Source organism: Pagrus pagrus, assembly GCF_965226575.1.
Source record: "Pagrus pagrus genome assembly, chromosome: 14".
In the NCBI taxonomy this organism is placed as follows: Eukaryota; Metazoa; Chordata; class Actinopteri; order Spariformes; family Sparidae; genus Pagrus; species Pagrus pagrus.
The window spans coordinates 18,350,600-18,370,668 of NC_140198.1; the positions used below are offsets into that span (position 1 = coordinate 18,350,600).

Genomic DNA, 20,069 nt, shown 5'->3' on the forward strand with positions numbered 1-20,069 from the left:
TCACAAACCTCACAGAGCGGGTTCTGATTTTCAAAGACTTTTCAAATAAGTCAGAGACGCCACTGAGTCATTTGATGTGGAAGAATTACCCAGACAGAATGTTTTTCTGTTTGAATCATCAAAAAGGGACTTCAAACCTTCTGAAAACAACATGACTTTTACGCCCACAAATTGCAGGTTTTGTCAGGTTTTCGAGGAATTCCATTCTTTAACTACTATAGGCAGTAAGGTGTACAGTAATTTCCTCAAGATAAGAGATACGCTGCTCATAGCAGACAGTAAAGGCCAAGAAAGAAAACTATGCATTCAGGCAAATATATTCTCTCCAGGCCTGCTTTAAACGCTGAAGTCATTCCGGATGGACGTTTATAGGTCAACTGTAAAGAGGAGGATGAGGAGGATGCCTCTGTGCATGCCTTATTTATTGCAGGGTAATCGGGAAAATGGCTCATAAAGTGCAGTTTTTTACTCAGAGAGGAAAACGCTGCACTACAGCCTCTTATGAAATTGGGCGAAAAAATGTGATATTATAACATATTCTTGCATTTGACACTGGTAATGTAGTAAGAATTCAATATTTCATCTAAAATATGAAATGCTGTTGTTAGCGTCTACAGATTTCTTTTTCTTTTGCAATGATAAGTTACATACAGTGAAAATAGTTTTTTAATGATACTAAACCTGGTGTCCTGACTCCATGTGATGTGCTTATGTGATCCCTTTTAACACAGAAATACTGCACAGGCATTCTTTGAACCTCGTGAAAAAAGCAAAGAAGCCACAACACTGCAATAAATACATCTTCTACTTGTTTTTAGCCCTAATACAAACTGTTAAAGTAAATAAAAGCCCTATAAAAGATGTTGGGTTGAGGCAGATCACGCAGTCCTCTGTGATGTAACTGATGCTGAACAGGCTGGACAGTCAATAGGCTGTAGTTCTGTGCTACAGCACTTTGGACTTAAAATGAAGAGGTGAGGTTTCTCTTCTGTAATTGTGTTTGCCGGTAGAAAAGTGACTGAGTGTCTGTATCAGTGAATTCAAAAGAAAAATTGCAGGAAGGTGCAGAGAATGGGCAGGGTAATTTGAGCTGGTACAGCAGCATTGTGGAGTCGGCCTGGTGTCCTCATGGGCTTTTGATTTCCTGGAATGGGGGAATGTGAATGTGTGCACACGGGCCGGCGTTGTGTGTGTGGTAGCTTAGTGTGTGCGGTCTCACCTCAGCCGTCCATCCTGAGCTGCGGCTCCTCCAGGTATAATTTTGGTGATGAAGATGCTGGGGTCGTCGCCCACATGCGGGTTGTCTGTTCCTCCTGCTATGCTGAAGCCAAGGCCTGAGTTACCCTGCAGTAGCAAAAACAAACACATTAAGATTCGCACCAGGGGCTGCAGAGGAGTAAGCATATACTGTAAATATATTTTCAAAAAATTGTTTAAAGATCATTTTCTCAGACTCACTCTCTCCAGTGTGATCTCCTCATACTCGATTTCCCCCTCTGTCCCGTTCACCTGTCAGAGAGGGATGTGAGTTCATGCAGTATCATTTAGAAAAAATTCTAATTTCTCTTAATGAAACAATAACACAATAACTATTTTTTTTGTCTAAAACCTTAAGTCAGCTAATGTCAGTTGAACATTTGCCCCCTCTGCTGTTTATCAGCTGACTTCTCATGCATTCCTCCTTACTGCACGGATGCAGGCAGAAAATTTGCATTAAGCCAACACAGACAAATATGGAGGGTTAACACGACACAAAAGAGTAATTCTGAATAGAAGAAAGACTTGGACCAATCAAGGCAAAACAAGGAGCTTGTACATAGTATTTATGTTAGGCTGTTTTCAATTTTGTTTACTACTACAATTCAAAATGTTCTGATGGTAAGTGTTGAGTATTTGTGTTTGTTTTTGATATTTTTGACCATATTTGCCATTTTGGCTCATATTTATGTTGCTTGCAGCTATTGTCCAAAAGTGTTTTCTATTGAACTCAAACTTAAACTAATATTTTATATTTTATTGCACGTTAAATTGAAAGCTTTGCACAAAGGTTCAAAGTAAAAGGAGAGTCAAGTTTTAAATTCCAAATGTAATAAGTAGGGCTGCACAGTATATCGTTTCAGCATCGTCATTGCAATTTGCACATGGACGTGAATAGGTTCAAAATAGGTCTGTCATGTATTTATTAATTCTCTCTATTTATTCATCAACTTTGCCAAAAAATGTGCTATAAGGTATGTACCGTTATCTGGATATGAAAGTACCTAAATCCGGATATGAGATTTTAGTCATAGCGCACAGCCTTACTGTATGTGTGGCCCAGTGTGATACCTGGTTTATTTTTAAAAGCAACACTCTTCTTTTTTTGTCTAATTCTCCTTCTGGCTGAACAGCTTAGCATTGCCTCTGCAATTAAGCAAGTCCCAGAGGAAGATGGAATTTAAAGAAGTTCAGACTTCCCTGTTTTGGTGCTGACCTAGAAAACAACTTTTCCGAGTGCTGCTGTAGTGGTGCAAAAATACTAGCCTGTGATGGGAGGCTTTTCTCAGAGAAGCCTCATTTTCTAATCCTTTTCATGACAATGTGGTCAAGGTACTTCGCTGCTTTCATTTAAGAAATGGCGTCATTAAAGAACTTCAAATCGAATTATGTAATTTCTCTGTTCTGTCAAATGTATATCAGAGAAGAGAGAAACCTCATTTTAATTAAGAAGGAGTCAAATTAATTACTGTTATCGCTCAGATTACGAAACAATGAGCAAAGACCTACCTGGATGCTGAAAAAATGAATGGAATTACTGATAATACAGACTGAATATGAAGTCATGCTGTCGAGTCTCACATAATAATACAATAAAGGGAAGATTAAACATAATCCTTACATATGGGGAGCCATCGAGTGTGTCAGTGTTCACCACCACTGGAGGAGTATTTCCCTGGAGGCAGAGAAAGAAGAAACATTATGAAGAAACAATGGCAGAAACACAAAGATGAAGCAGCTCCTGGATCAGCTCTCGGTACATCGCTGAAACCTACCGTCACAGCCAAGACTGATGGCCATTTTAGCTCTTAGCTGTGATAACAATGTTTTCATTCTGTTAGGGTTGTCAGTCACTCTGCTTAAAGGATAGAGAGCACCACTTGAGAGCCAGTTGTTACTGTTCGCCCATGATGGACACAGATTCATGCCAGCACACCTGGTTTTTCCAAATGATTGGTCTTTCAGTTTATCTTGGTGAAGCTGCTGGTTTAAGTACAGCATAGTGTGTATTACTGGTGCTGTGAATGGCTATCTAGTTACTACTGTGAACATAGGCATCTGCCTCCTGCCCAACTATCATTTCAAAACAAACCTGTCAGTGATTCATGCACAGCCGCGCTGTGGTAGCACATAGTGACAATCTCCCAGCACACTTGGGGAAAAAAACAAAAACTTGGTAACAAGGCTGTGACAGACACCACAGATAGTCAGTTTATCAGCAAGGAGTGTCATGTTAGCTCTCTTGCTGGTCAGTTGTTCTTATCAAGATTTTATCCAGAGCGATACTGCATCCATTATGGTTTGTGCAAAGTGTAAAGCAACATATTATTCATCATCAGGAACAAAGTGATACAGAAAGGATTAGAAAAGACAGCAAGTCAATGAGAGGACAGGATTTTTGGCATTGATATGGTTTGGGTTTACCCACAGGGACTTTTTTCTGTCAGCGCATCTAAAGTGTGACAGTTAACCTCTCCACTCTATTCTTATTCTTCTCTTTTAATCCCATTTCTTTATAATCTCACTCTTTCATGCTTCTGTCAAGGATTTCCTCTCATCATCGAGGTATCTGATGTTGGAAGATGTATATACACCATTATGCACAGTCCTCTTTGGAGAGCACGGTCTGACTCCCCCATCTGAGCTCCTGTATTTATTTCTGTCATGGTTCTTTACCACGCTGATTAGCATGGGAAAGACCCTGTGCGTCCAAAGTGCTTACAGAGCAGCAAGCAGCAGCATAAAATCAGCCCGCTGACCTTCACAGACCCGACAGCTCTGACACGCACAAATAACTACACAGCTAACCCCAACCACATTTTCTCAGCCTTTAAGAGAAACAATCTCACATTCTTTTACACAGTGATCTTTATGTGATGCAATGAGAACATATTTTTTGAAGTCTATGAGAGATGTAAATTGTTATCCAACTCAAAGAAGAAATACTGACTGCTATTGCATTGATTATAGAGTCTGTATACAGTCACAGGGCTCAACACTTACTTCTAAAGGGGTTGTCAGGTTGGCAACTAGGCATCGGCTTTTGAGTGCCGAAACTGCAAATATGGTTCTCACCTTATAGTTTGGCTATTATACAGGAATACGTCAACTTGATAATGAAAATGTGATGTAAATGAATGTTAAAAGGCTTTATTACAGTACCAAAAAAAAAAATCTTTGTAGTTTGTGTTTCATCTGATACTGATATGGAATTTGAAAGAGTTGCAGCCTCCACCTCATTATGCTGCTGAGCTGCCTGCTCATGTTGCCTCCCAAAACATCCTAAATATTCTTTTTGTTTTTCGTCAGGTTTATGTGCTTGAATCAATTTGCACATTTGTTTGTGATGTTGATGTGTTAGTCGAAATTTTTACCCCACTGTCAACCCACTTAATTTGCTAAAGTTAATGCAGCAGTGCACAAGTAGTGATTTGGGTGCATATTTTACTGTTTGCTGACCGTATTTTTTATATGTTAAAAAGTAATGGCCACTCATGTCAAGACTAATAATTGGTTTCCAGCTCTCAAAATGGTTGCCAATGGCAGCGACCATTAATGTCGAACATTGACTCAGTTGCAGTGAATTAGGTACACCCGGCTAAAACTAGTGCAGTCTTATACGACAGTCCTGAAGCAGATCTGTCATGTTTAAGAGAGGTATTGATCAACTGTATGATCATGTTTTGTTTGATGCATAATATTGACAAAGGTTTCCATTATTTTGTCCACCCCATTTATATCAATAAGTGTAGGCTAAATAACGAAAACACCTCAAAGCCTGTTCCTTACACAACACTACCCTCCTATTGTCCAATCTCCCTTTACTCATTATTAATCAAGTTGAATGATACTAATTATAGCTGCCATTATACAGAGCAGATACTCATCCACTTGAGGTACAGGCTATAAACCCCCCCCACCCCCCACACTCCACAAAACGCCAGAGCTCGGCTTTAACAGCACACTCTTGGACTATAACAGCGCCTGTGCAGAGCTTTACCATGTAGCTGTGTCCAACGGGCCGTGCTGCTGAACATTACGTCAAATTTATCCTTATCTGGAGACAGAAATAATGAGTATAGCCAGCAGAAATCTAAGCCCAGTGCAGGCAGTTTCCCTGCAGGGATTTTGACAGAGTTCTCTCTGCCTCTCTCTGCTCTGTCAAGTCGTTCGACGTTGGGGTTGTCAGGATTTACACTGTTTGGCTGCTCTTGCCCACCTATATTTTCGCACCACCTATTCAGCTAACCCATCCTCCGCACACCACCCATCCACAGCCGCACTTTTACCTCTTGTTAGATTTATATGCATCAAGCTAAGTGCCAGAGTATGCATATTCAAAGCCAAATAAAACAGCAGAAACAGATTTATTTTTATTCGCTCCTAATTACACCGATTCCCACATTTTACAGTGTTTTGTGCAACGTTTGATTTCATCATTTCCTCTTCAGAGCGCCAAACGAATGAAGCAGTTTGTGTTTAAATCAATTTCTTCTCTCCATTAAGACTTGAATAAATAGAGCTAGTATTGGACGTTTAGCACCGGAACCCGCTCAGCCTCTGTTAAAACTGAAGCTGCATGCTGTACTGCACATGCCCCCTCCTGAATATGTGAATCACAAGACTAATCTGATCAATCTCTCCTGCTCTGTGCACGTGTACCTGCGTACATGCACATTCATCTGAGGCTCACGACCCATTCTTTGCACGCCAGTCGCTTTCAATCTGATGGGCTCCTTAAGTCGAAGGAGGTAAAATAACGCCAATAATACCGCTGCTTTTGCCTTTCTTGTTGATATTAATTGTTCAGAGAATACCTCGATATCGTCAGAGGGAATGATGTCATGTGTGAGCTGGCACTGGATACAAACCAAAGGTTGCATTAGAGAGGCTTTACCGCTGCGTGTCCTGCACACCTTGCAGCAGCTGGAAAGCCTTTAACACGTAAAAGCCATCCAGTCAATAGCCAAGATAATGACCTTTACTGAAATACGCAATGTCAAGCTATGAATTGGTACGTGTTTGATAAAGGAAAAGTGTTATTTGATGGCAACAATTAAGCAAGCAAGCATTTTAGCTTGTATCTAAACTGCTGAGAGAAAGAGGTACAGACAGATAACAGTACCATATGCTCCAAACTCAACCTTACCTTAGGGCTGTGCAAGGCTGTTAAAGAAATGGAAATGAGAGCACAAGACTTGTGTGAAGTCTTTTGTAATGTGTGATTTTTTTGTGTGTCAGGTCTGATGGCTGGTGATTTAGCTGCCTCTGTGCTTGTGTGTGGGTTTTAAAGCAGGATGTGACAGAGGTTAATTTGGATGTCACATTATGCACAATGCTCGCTTAATGGCTCCTTATTAAATCATGCAAATATCTGTGCAGTGCAGGAAAAAGTGGTGCATGTGTGTTGGTTATGGAGGTGTGGAAGTGATGGTGACCTGCAGCTCGTTTGCTGGATATTAAACAAGATAAACGGCACCTTCACACCATTAGAGGAGGACACACAAACATCTATTTCTGCGACGCACAGCCTGAGCAGGATGTCATTAGTATTACTTTACTGTGATTAACATACTGTATATCACAGGCCTCAAGTGCAGCCATTGCCCTGACCTGAGTTTTCTATCTGTGCAGGTAAACAAAGCCTTTGTATCTTAATAATAACATAATCAACATACCTCACTTCAAAGCCACTGAGCACAGTTCTTTCATAAAGATTTCTCGAATATATTGAGGTACAGTCATAATAGCAAAGCGTAAACATGTTAAAAACATGCCTACCATCTTATGATGACGATGTTTCTTGGCTTTCCGTACATTGTTGAGGAACCGGCAGCCCATCTTTTTGGCGTACCACACGGACATAAACATTCTGCTTCAGTGACGAAATATAAAAAATCGTGCTTGATGCCGGGAGCAGACCCTCCTCAGCTCCCAAAACGACACACACACCCACAAAGTGTGTCTCTAGTGTCCACTTTCAACATTACCACAACAGCATTATTGCCATTAGGTCTAGGCCCGGCCATAACAGTTGTTCGGAATCCACGGAGTGTCCAGATCGCCTCAATTAAAAGATCTGCTCTAACCTAACGCAAGATCTTTCAGCTTTGCCTCCCGCTCAATCTTCATCAAAGACAGCATGCTGTATACACAGGATACACATCTGCACAATTATAAATCAAAAACCACAGAAAGAGCACGGCCCATTTAGTGTCCTCCTCTTGCTTAGTCGGTGCTGGAGACTTCATTCAAACAAGACCAATACAATCCTCCAAACCAAGGCTCGAGTCATAAAAATTACTCCTCGCCGATGAGGCTCGTTATCATCTGAGAAACGGCCGTCTTGTCTTCACAAATCACCCATCCAGAATGAAAATGAGCATTTACAAACAGATAATCCCATTCTTCGTCTTCTGTGGCTGTGGATAGCGGTTGCCTCCCTGCTACTGGTCTGTGCTCGGTGAGAACGCAGTTCATATTTTCTGCTGCTACTGTACTGTACCCCTCCCATCCCCGCTGCTCAGGGAAAGAGGAGCGAGCAGCAAAGTTTGATGGCAATTACTTAGCTGTCTCTCTGTATAATGTCAGCGCTGGTGATGTGAGAGGGGCAGGAATTATACTTTGGCTGAACTTGGAAGGACAAGCAGCTCAAACTGGCCTGACTCGTCCCAGGGAGCACTTGAGACTGAGAGGAGGCTGGAGGCCTGTAAGTCCCAGTTCTACAGTCAAGCAGAATAGTGAAACCTCAACACAGTAGTAGCAGCAAGGTTTCTGTTTCTAACATGCAAATGATATAATTTTTGCTTTGATTGAAATCAGGACTGGGCAATGTATGGATATTATATTGTTATCATGATATGAGACCATATATTGTCTTAGATTTTGGATATTGTTATATCGCGATATGGGGTAAGTGTTGTGTTTCTTGGTTTTAAAGGCTGCATTACAGTAAATTGATGTCATTTTCTGAACTTTCCAGACTGTTCTACTTGCCTTAACTGACTTACTCATTATTTCCACATTACTGATGATTATTTCTCAAAAATGTCATTGTGTTGATATTTTATTATTATATTATTGAGGTATTTGGTCAAATATCATTGTGATAGTTCCTAATGACTAATTTTCCTGACATTTAAAGACAGTTTAAATGTTGACTAGTCTAGTAGTAAGAAAGCACACAGAAAACCATAATTTAATCTATAATCTTAAACATTGTCGGAAAAATACTGCATATTTTTAAAGAGCCATTTGAAACTGTTAATCACGTTCTACAATAACCAAATCATATTTTAAATGCCGCTGAAAAAATTTGGTGCTTTGCGCTGGCATTATGAACATTGCACATTAAATTATATGACAAACATTTTTATTGGGTGAACGTAATCATATATAAATACATCTTAGACGAAACTGGTGTTGTTGACATAGTAAGGGATTCTCGTCTTTTACAAAGCAACATTCGACATGACATTTTGGTGCAAATTATGTCAATAATTAATCTGTACATTAAAAATATATAGGTTTAACTACTAATATGTCTGCTGTCGACTAGCAAGAGCCGCAAAATTGAATTGACTAGTCAGCTAAACGCCCACATGCCTCATCCAAATTTAACATTAATGTTTTTGTTTTTTACTTATCCAGGCGGGTAAGTGGGTCAGAAATGTACTTGCCCTACATACCCTAACCCTTAAAGGGGGACTATGTAGTTTTGAAGAAGAAATTTAAATTCAGAATTTTAATAGCTACAATATTAATGAGGTACTAAAACAAACCGAAATATTTATTTTTTCCATAACTGAATAAGCAAGATGCTCTCGGGAGAAAAAATTGTCCACTGAACATTGTTTGAAGCTAGAAAGGTGGCAGGGTCCGCCAAATATAAACAAAGTTAAACAGTATGAAATCATTTTGTCCTTTAAGATCAGTTTGTTCATTCAGTTTATTCAGTCTAGAAAACAAAGAGATTTTTTTCTTTAAGTTTGTTTTTAGCTATGAAAAAATTAGTCAATAGTCTTCTGATTAAATTTCTTCCCCCAAACTACAAAGTGCACCTTTAACCCTAAGTCAATTTGTACGTGCTCTTATACAAATCAATGTATTTATTAGCGGTTATCAAATAACAACATTCTTGCATATCGGCTTGTTTCCAGGATAATTGAAATGCTGGCTTGTGCTTTATTTCATAAACACCTTTACTTGCTGCCATTATCTCGATTGTTTATGCACATTTGCAACTATTAACAGAGATGAGAAGGAAGCGAGATGGCTCACTCTTTAGCTACTGTCATCATCATCTCAAAAATGATGTGTTTAAATCCTTTGCCCAATTGGGCTAGTAAGTTGCTAGATTTACAAGCCAAACGTGACATTTTTCTCGGACTGGGCAATTTGGTAATCCTTATTGTTGAGCCCTGCCAATGTTCCTTAATAAGAACTGCCATTACAGTCCTGCTCAAACCTTATAGCCCTTCTGCTGCCAATGAATGCTGCACCATGGACAGCAAAACACTTGAAAGACAGTGAGGTTAAAGAATAAAGTGAGATGTTTGAATAGGACATACACGTATACTTGCCATACACCCTCAAATAAATGATTAAGTAGTGGATGTTGCTGTATGAAGGCAAACAGCTACTTATCAGATAGAGTCAAATTCCCTTTTAAATCCACATCCTTTTTCACAGCTCTCTCTCTCTCTCACTCTCTCTCTCTCTCTCCATCTCTCTCTCTCTCTCTATGTAAGACAGATGGATCGACAGGCGTGTAATATATAAATGCACACACACACACAGGCACACAAAGGCTTGCACACTGAACAGACTTATGTAAGGACACGCTGAAGGACAAGCTGTCAGCTGACGTTCTCATTTTGTTAAATAAAATTCCTCCGTCTACCTATCTCATTTTCTTACCCTTCCATTTGCAAGGCCCTCTCTATCTGTCTTACTCCGCCATTCAGTGTGAACAGCTCTCTCCTCCTCTTTTTGCATGCATATTTTTTTTTTTCTTTCTCCCCTCTCCTTCCCGAAGGAGCTGAGCTGCTGCTGCACTGTAATTACACCGAAGCTGCAGGGACATATTTAAACATTTATTAAAGAAAAGTAAGGAGGACAGAGAAAATGAAGATAGAAACCAGATAGCAACCAGATAAGAGTGCAGAGCAGGAAGGGGAGGGTATAATGGAGAGCTCTTGGGGAAACACTACAGAAAACAGTAATTGAATCCTTACGTTAAAAAGGTTTTTTTTTTTGCCAAGTACATCTTAGAGGGGTTGGCTGTTTTGTCTGAAGAGGATTTGTGTGAAAAGTATTATGTATATAGGAACAGTTCTGTGGTTAGAGGAGGGTGAAAGTGATAGGCATCCTTTTTCATTAGAAGAGACAGAGTGTAACATAGACCGGGCGGTGGGGGTCTCTGTCACTCCCTGCTCATCAGGTGAAGGATAAATGCAAATGTGTTGTGTAACATTTCCAGCTCAAGATAAATGTAGCGTATTCATTGTAAAAGAAACCATGAGTTTCCATGAGACAGATCTCTGTTGGTGAATGAAGTCAAAGCACTGCCTTGAAGCTAGTTAACATCTAAAATATAGAGAATTAATTGAATTTTAAAGACATAGATGTTTCTTGAGGTAATTGTGGTATTTCTACCGCTTCCTGAGAGTCACACACACACACACACACACACACACACACACACACACACACACACACACACACACACAGGGATGCCTTCTTTTATGTCTATATGTGAGGCTCGAATACTGAATTCAGCCAAGCTTAGCTCAATAACTAGATGCCTGTGGGATTGGCTGCAAAGGGAGGGAAATACCCTTTCTGCAACACTGGAGCTTTAAGACTGTGTGCTCATTAGCTTTTTATAAAACAACCCTTTTAACAACCCATTTCTTGACTCTTATTTCAGGATAAGAAAGCAAATAATTTGCCTCCTTGTATAGAAATCAACCACATGTGCATGTTGAAGACATATGTCTTGTTATTTTTGAAATCTCCTCAAGGCACTCGATAAATACTAGGTGGGTGACAAAATCTTAATATTATGATATTTTTGACCAAATACCTCTATTGATATTGAATATTAATTGAATCACATTTTTGCTAATAATCATCAGTAATGTGTATAAATTACTAAATTGGTAGAGGCGAGTGTAAGAACAAACAGAACAGTCTTGTAAATTCAGAAAATAACATGCAGGGAAAAAAATCACTCATGTCATGATATGATGACAGCCAAAGTCTTAGACATTATAAAGTCTTATATCACAATAACCATGTAACTTTTATATATTGTCCAGCTCTAATTTGGATCTTGTGTTTGCTGTTAGACAGAACATGAACTTTCAATGTAATCACAGCACCCAGCACATGATGTCACAACAATTTATGTAGCCACATAATGGGAGAACAGGGCACAGCAGAGTTATAGGGTCATATAGAGTAGAAGAGGTAGGAAGATTCATTAATATGAGCACTGATCAATATCAAAAGTTCTGTGCAGTGTGGAAAGAAATCACTTCTAATTACATTACGCGCTCAGTTTTTAAAAAAATAGATGTCATTTGGAGCTAAAGCACCTCTTGGCTAAATCATGTACATAACCCAAAGACCTCCTCTTACTTTGCCAAACCATTGCAGTGCTTCCTGAGACAATCCTACCCATAAATCAATGGGGGCTGGAGTGCTACTGGCAAACTCCACACCATTAAAGCAATAAAGAGACAGACTGACGACACCACCTACACATCAATGACGACCACACGGGCACTATACTGGCTGCAGACATCCACGCACATAGGTGTTACTGCAATGCATCTCGAAGATAGTGTGTACTTCACCCAACCATTGTAGAAAATTGATTCATGCATATGCAGAATGAAGTACTTCTGTGTGTGTCTGAGGGAATGTGTACACACACATTCTTCTTACAGACAACTTTATGCTGAGGGGTGCAGGATGTCCCACATGTTAAACACTTTAATTATAAGCAGGCACTATAAGGCAGGCGGTGATCAAGGTCGGGGCAAGCAGACAAAGACAAGAAATGATGTATAGTTACAAGAGTAACTACTTGTTCAACAGAGACGGAGAGAATGAAAGCCCGATTTTATTGTCCTCTCCCTCCAATGATCCTATCTTTTCTATTCTTTCTAATCAAGTACACTTCTAACAAGCCCTGCATTCAGATGTAATATATGATAAATGATAATTTGCTTGTATTTTCCCTTGCTTTGCTCAAGAGACACAATCTTTTGAGCAATTCATGGCGCATGAGGCTAATGCAACCTGTCTGATCATAAAAGTGTTTTATTGGTGAAGCAGCAGAGCCATCTTTTCAAGGTTATGGAAGTCACTCTGCACAGTCTAACACTGACACCTACAGGTTTCAGTCTGCCCTGCAAAAAGATTATCTGTCTGTCAAACCCCCATGTAATATGACACCTTCAATATATGACGCTTTAACAGGGGCACACATTAGGATTAGATGTCTCACAGCATCATGGGTACTTTACTATTGACGTACAGATTTTAGGAGAAGTTTTTGAGTGGGTATAAACTGTAGCCTGAGAAAAAGCCGTCTAAACTTCTTTACACTGAAACTAGATCGATAATGCATGTTTCTTGATACGTTCACAGCAGCTTGGGCGCAGGATTGTATGATTAGAAATATGAATATAACACATGAATTTATGGTTAAAGTGTGATGGAAGCACAACATTTAAAATCTTTTCGGTTCCAGCTGTGTCAATTTGGGCCCCAAAATAGTCACTGAGTACAACAAGTGGAACAAATCTGTCATTCAAATCAGATTTGAATGACAATGAGTATGAACACACTGATATCATCAGAAAACAGATGACCTCATACTCTGGCAGTCCAGATAAAATGACTTTTAACAGGCAGCCGTCTATCCGAGATCAGACAGCGAAACGCTGAACGACGTCAAATCGAACTAAGACAGGAAATGAGGACACAAAATCAGACGGATGATGATGATGGAGCTGGTAACTCTCAGGGTGACGGTGCGGCGCAGATCGCTTTGCTCTTACCAGTGTGGAAACAGCGGAGGTGTACATTGGAGTGTGTCCCGTAGACATCAACACAGGCTGCAAAACAACAGAAGGGAGAGGGTCATTGTGCACGGCATGCGAATGGGTACAGGGGGCAGAACAGTCGGCACCACTTTGTTTATTCTTCTGTTTGTTCATGTATTTTTATTTTATTTTTTTATCAGTAGGACGATGACAAGTTCATCTCTGACACACACTCACTCCTTGGTTCGCAGCAGAGATCCAACAAATACTGATATTGAAGTATGTGACTAATAAAAATCTATATACTTTGAATATTACAGCTGATACTTTAATTATACCATTGTGTTTAAAGTAATTAAGTGGGGAACATTCAGCAGTGAACCATATAGAAAGCATATAGGACAGTTTTGCGTAAATCTGCATAAAAGACTACAAACACTGACTCACTGCATATAAATGCATTAAATGTATCAGTGTTTAGATTAGTTTTTGTACATGAATTTAAAGATATTCAAACCACATAAACTGATCCAGATGAATTCAACAAATGAGTCACTTGCCTTTATGTATTACTTGGATCCTATTATGCATGGACTGTTACATAGTGAGCCATAAATTTGAGAAAAAAATTGCCCACAGTAGAACAGAAAATTCACGACAAAACATGCTTTTTATGATACATACAAATGTACTCTTCCCCCACTAGTCATACATATCTTATTGATGGACAGCTTATTCAGAATCTGTTAACCAATCAAAAACAGTGGGTTTGTTATTCAGTTAGCATAATCTACTTTACCCTCCGCAGCTGAAGCTGTTATTCTGAACAATACACCCTATGCCTATGAATTTTACAAACAGCAGCAGTGCAGCATTTTCACATGTCAGGAGACACTTTGCCTCCCGCTGGAAAAGTTTTACATTGCAGCAAAGCACGTCATTAAAATATGAATGTTGGGACAGCTGTATTTGCTGATCCAAGTAGAACTGCCGCTGATCCTGATATTTACAGATACTATCTGTGCACCTTGCTTTCCTATTACAGGCATGGCCTCCTATTAATGGCTCCAATGGGCACATTTTGGATGTCAGCTCCTTGCTCAATGGCACACCATCAGAAGTTTTCTCACTGGCATTTATTTATTTAACCACACTCCCCCAATTAAAACTTTCCTTGCAGGTGAATCGTTTCAATAAGGCAACCTTGTGCTTCCAAGTCCTTAACCCATCTGCTCCCAGCACCCAGACACAAGCAGGGAGAGGGGGTAGTGCAGTAAGGGAAAAAGGGAAGGAGAGGCATTCAACTTATAAGACTTATAAAAGTAAAACACAGGAAAATGGGATCGATGCAAGGCAGAGTATCCACTGAAGTCACTCACCATGTCACACAGTAATGAACAGGGTTACAAAACCAAAAAAAATCAAGAGTGAGCCACCATGAGGTCATTGAGATGCTGTGTAAGGAAGCAATACTAGTGAAAGGGGCGACAAAGAAGGCAGATAAAGCAGCCACCAGCGTCATCATCATCACACTTAACGTCATTGTCATCATAATCAACACTGAGCAAAAAACAACCCTCATTATCCACATCATCACCATCATGATGATCATTACCTCTGATTTATTAATCTATTACACTTGCGTCAGTTAAACTCATAAGATATAATATGTTAATACTTACTCACACAGTTAATAAAACAAAATGGCTCCAACAACGTTTGAGTCATCCATCAGTCTGAGATGGAGTTACTTTTAGATAAATATAGATTTTTACAACTATTCAAGGATGCAGACCACTGTTATAACATGATGCAAACAATTCACTTTAAACTAAGTGAGCCCAGACCTTTATACTTAATAGTGCATTCAGTCCTCCCTGAAGAGAAACACAAGACTTCATAAATAATGGCAGTATTCCAGAAATAGAAATAGGGCCAATCCTGGTTCCCAAAACACTGTGAACAACATCAACATGCTCTCTTTCATGTGATAGGAAAAAAATATCCTCAAGACCGAGAGAGAGTTTTGTTGCAGTGTAGGTGTCTTAATAACATTTGTATTGTTGCTGTAATTTTTATTTCAGTTACTTCTCCCCACCACTTCACGTATTGCCTGTTAATGTTTATAAGACAGTTTTGTATCCCACTCTAAAGTTTTTATTCATTATTATCTGCGAACATAGTGAGCACCAGAATATCATTTTTGAAATCACCAGTTTCTGTTAGGAGGCTTGGGTCGTAGGCGTATTTTTACACTTAAGTATTACCTAGAGCAGCTCTATCTGGAGGGACGATATAAAGAAAATGTTTTTGCAGCCTCGCAGACAGAAGTGCTTTTGTGGTATAAAGAAACTAAAGAAGCGAGGAACCAACCGTACTGTATTCTTATAGATCTTAAATTTGTCACTGTCAGAGATGTGCAGGCGTAGTTTGCGTTTGTTGTTTTCTCTGTGTCACATTCATCTGTTTGTGAATGAGTGTAGTGCTTTAGATGCTTGAACTCTGGTTAGTTACAAAGCGTGCTTGCCAAAGAGATACATGCAACGCAGATAAAGTGAGGATAAGGTAAATATGTTATAATGTCTGAGGTGCATTCCCACTTTGTTGGTAAAAACAGGAAACATCCCTCAATAAAAGACTTGTGGATATTATGGGAGCAAATTCTGTAACTAATTTGTCAAAATAATTGTGCAAAAGACTGATGCATTTTCAGTCACATGCTGTCAGGAAACCCAGAGCAAGTACATGACAGAGAAACATTCTCAGCACACAACACCAATGGTAACTGACACTGATTCTTCAAATGTACAGCATGGTTTCAACTGTAAGTGTGGCAATGTATAATATTTTTATATAAATTACTTTTTATTTTATTTTGAATGCTACCTATTGCTGATAGGTGGGGGGAAAAACAACATCAAGACATGAGAAAGCTCCTGGGCCCAAGAGATGCATGCTAGAAACACACATAAATAATACAGTCATGTTAGAGAAACACCACAGACTGATGAGGAGCAGCCAAAAAGTTGCATTGCAGCCTCTTCAGTAGGGCTGGGCAGTATGGCCTTAAAATAGTATCAAGATATTACACATTATATTTTTGACATTTATAAAGAACTTCAGAAATGCTAAGACTGGGTGACAAAATCAAGTATGATACTTTCACAAAATGACTGCACAGTTTGTTCTTTTTGGTATAATAATCATCAGTAATGTGGACATAATAACTAAGTGGGTAAAGGCAAGTATTCAAACAAGTAGAACAGTCTGGCAAGTTCAAAAATGACATCACTTTACTGTGAAACAGCCTTTAAAACCAGGAATAAAACACTTATACCATTTATAAGTGTGACAAAAGCCTCTGCTAAATGCCCTAAATGTAAATGTAAATATCATGAGATAATGATATCTGATATCAAAGATTATATATAGTCTATTTCACAATATAATATTGATATATTGCCCAGCCCTACTCTTCAGCTTGGCTTTGCCTTGTTTTCATGACTGTGCTCCTCCTTTATCACATATCACTTGTACAGCAAAACGCACTTTGTCCCTTCTAAAAGATGCACTGGTCAGATATTGATGGTCAAGAATCTTAAGGACAACACAGACCTGTAATACAGCCAGCAAAATGATGTGGCTGTGCTTAGACGTGACATTAACATCCTGTGAGGGAATTTGCATCCTGTGCATATTGAGGACTCTTTGACTTTTGATGTCTGATGAAGGTCCTTGATTAAAGTGTTTTCCTCCTACTAACAAATTCTGATTCAGAAGTTGAGACTGCCCACGCTTTTATAACTGACACTGCAGATCGGTCTAAATATCACATCCTGTTTATATCATATAACAAGTTCAAGATATTTTCCCAGACAACAAATCCTATAAAAAAAAGAATCTAAACTGACAACGTTTATATTCAGTATTTTTACCACAAGTACAAAGAGTTATTTTTCAAAAAAGGCTCAGTAATTTCCTAAAACAGCTAGGCACTGTAGCTTTTAGCAAATCTTACTCAAACAGCAGTAAATGGTACATTTGTTAGGGACTATTTTCAGTTGGGGATTAATACACATTGTTGCAGTAGTGAGTATTTATGGCAGCAGGCACATTATGTGGGATTAACAGTAACTCCAAATAAACTTCAGTCAACTGTAGAGACAAATTTAGAGACATGATCATTTGTTTCAACAAAATGTAACTCTCTGGAGGAAGATAGTTGATGTCTCATCCCTAGATGGTCAAATATTGGCACTATGGTTTGGCGTCGGACCTGAGCCACCATTCCCAAAGCTACAGTGCGTGACGATCTAGTAATGAGACTCACCGACTAACTATCTGACATTCTGTTGTTTTAACAGGATTACATGATCATTTATTGATAATTTAACGAGACCTATTTCATATACTAAGCTTCTTACTTAGAATGTAATTATTACTTGGAATAAAATGATATTTCCTGAATGTTACCTCCCAGATGTACTGGTAGTCATACTTCCTGATACCACAAGCCTCTGGGAGATGACTGAATGAGTCATGTAATGGATCTGCACCACTGGAGGGCTCACATCACATTTTAAAATTACTCTTAAACAGACTTAAATTACCTCACAATGGCGGACTTTAGGGAAAAGGAGCAAGTCTCCCTCCCCCATCACCGTAATAAATCGTGCACCCATCAGCTGTGAATAATTACTGATCCCTTGGCGTGTGCTGGTGGATGACAAACTCCACTGGGACAAAGGGAATTAATAATACCAGCAAGAAAGGTCAGGAAAGGATCGCACGTCTGCCCTTTTGTAATAGCAAACAATTTCATGTTTTCACATTGTTTTGGTAATATTTTATCATGATGTCTTTGTAAATTAAAATGCAAACTTATAATTTTTCATACATTTCATTTATTGTTACAGTACATCACCCACCAATCGGGTTTAACAGAGACTGACATGTACTACCTTTCTTCTGCTACAGATGCTGCTGGATTCACACTGATTTGACAAATCAGCTAAGAGTTAGAGACGTATGAATACTGTGACAGACAAAACTACTTCAACCAAATAATTGCTTTTCTCTGTGTTGTTTATTGCTTCTTGAACAATCAAGTTGTCAGCAGATCATTCTTTCTCTGATTGAGTTTGCTCAGGTCCTTTTTTAAGATGCAAATGACCAGAGAGAAGTGATGTAGAATCAGATTGTAATACATTAAAAACAACTTTGGCTGATCACTGACATACACAGCGTTTCCTCATATTTTTACTCTGCTGCTACTTTTCAATTTGACAGTGTTCCTAAACTTTCACCTTCTCAGCGCACAAATCTCCACGGGCACCACAGCTCATGCTGAACAGGCTCTGTGTGTTTTAAATAGCAGCGGTAAAGCTCTATAACTCAGCCTCTCCTCTCTGCTTATTAAAATAAAGCATTTTAATGGACATATCTGCTCCTCTGGGACCTCAGTGTACTCCCATGTGGGGAAGAGAGAAACACTCCCCCCCTCAGAGCAAATAAATACAGGAACTCTTAAGTCTTAATAGCCACTGAGGCTGTTAAATAACATGTGTGGGCATATGAGATGGATCGTTATTGAGTGCGCATTATAGCTTACACCTGCTTGCATTAGTAGCTACAGTATGTATTCGTTAATGCACTCAAGGCAACGTGACTCCGCTCGTATTCCCACTGATGTCAGCTGTATCTTTTGAATGTCGGACCTGAAGCTGATGTGTCGCCTGCTTAAATGACTCCTCCTTTGTTTCTCCTTTGTTTCGATTTCGCGTTTGTTAGACATGTGTCTTAGATTCTGAAATGAGGCCGTTCAATGTCTGTACTGGGAGCTGCTTCAATTGTATCTCAGTGGACACAAACACTAACACCCACTAACATCTGGCTTTTGTCTTCAGATCGACTTACAGGTCCTCGTCAGTCTGATGAGGTGCTGCATTGTTACCTGTTGTCAGGCGTGTTTGTGACGTTGAAAATGACACACCGGAAAATAAAGCAGCATGGCACGCTCATCTACTTGCAATGGAGAGGGAGTCAATCGCCTATTTTTAGCAGGTGTGCCCACGCTCAAGAAAAACCTAATTTAGGTGAAAAAATGGTATCACCTTAACGTCTACAAAGCTGATTGCACTTCAAAATCTAAGTGTATCTTTCCAGTGTCAAAGTCTTCTTGAGGCAGATGGAAGATTAAAATCTCATTGGATTACAAGATGAATCAGAGGCATTTCTTTCTAAATCTGATCAGGCCGTCTGTTGATATAAATGTTACCCTGCAAAACTAATCATGAGAGATTTTATTTCAATGTGTAACTTGGAATCAGCACTACTGTTTCATGTTATAATCTATCAAGATAGATTGATCTGTGACCACATCCTGAAATGGTTCAGGCAATCACATTACTCAATACATCTTGGGTCAACTTGCACTTTGATTTCCATGCTGTTAAGCTCCGATATCATATTACCCAGTATGCACGTTCACACAGGTGTAAAGCTGATCTGGCACTTACAGATGCCATGGGCCATATTTCCTCATAAACGCATTATGTTCCCATTAAAGTATTTATGTAGAAGAGTTTCAAAACAGACAACTCATCATTTGAAGTGCAGAGTTATAATAGATAATGTGTTGTAATGAACCACTTGCGTCTGGGCTAAATGAAACTCTTAATATAAATTCAACAAGCTTAGAGGATTTTACGTCTCTGAATGAAGAAAATTAGAATGAGGGAAACCACATTACAA

At 39.2% G+C, this 20,069-nt stretch overlaps 2 protein-coding genes across 10 annotated transcripts in view; one reads left to right on the forward strand and one right to left on the reverse strand.

Moving 5' to 3' along the window:
* The window catches only part of dlg4a (discs, large homolog 4a), a 76,179-nt gene that overhangs the window by 17,198 nt on the left and 38,912 nt on the right, over nucleotides 1-20,069 (reverse strand). For all 9 annotated transcript variants that reach the window (XM_084373447.1, XM_084373445.1, XM_084373444.1 and 6 more), the window contains exons 3-6: nucleotides 13,332-13,388; nucleotides 2,879-2,932; nucleotides 1,459-1,509; nucleotides 1,220-1,344 (exon numbers count right to left, since the gene is read on the reverse strand). In XM_084373447.1, the coding sequence (XP_084229573.1) occupies nucleotides 1,220-1,344; nucleotides 1,459-1,509; nucleotides 2,879-2,932; nucleotides 13,332-13,388 (287 nt within the window). The remainder of the gene's footprint in view (nucleotides 1-1,219; nucleotides 1,345-1,458; nucleotides 1,510-2,878; nucleotides 2,933-13,331; nucleotides 13,389-20,069) is intronic.
* zbtb20 (zinc finger and BTB domain containing 20) overlaps nucleotides 1-20,069 on the forward strand; it is a 121,547-nt gene that overhangs the window by 8,304 nt on the left and 93,174 nt on the right. The window lies entirely within an intron of this gene.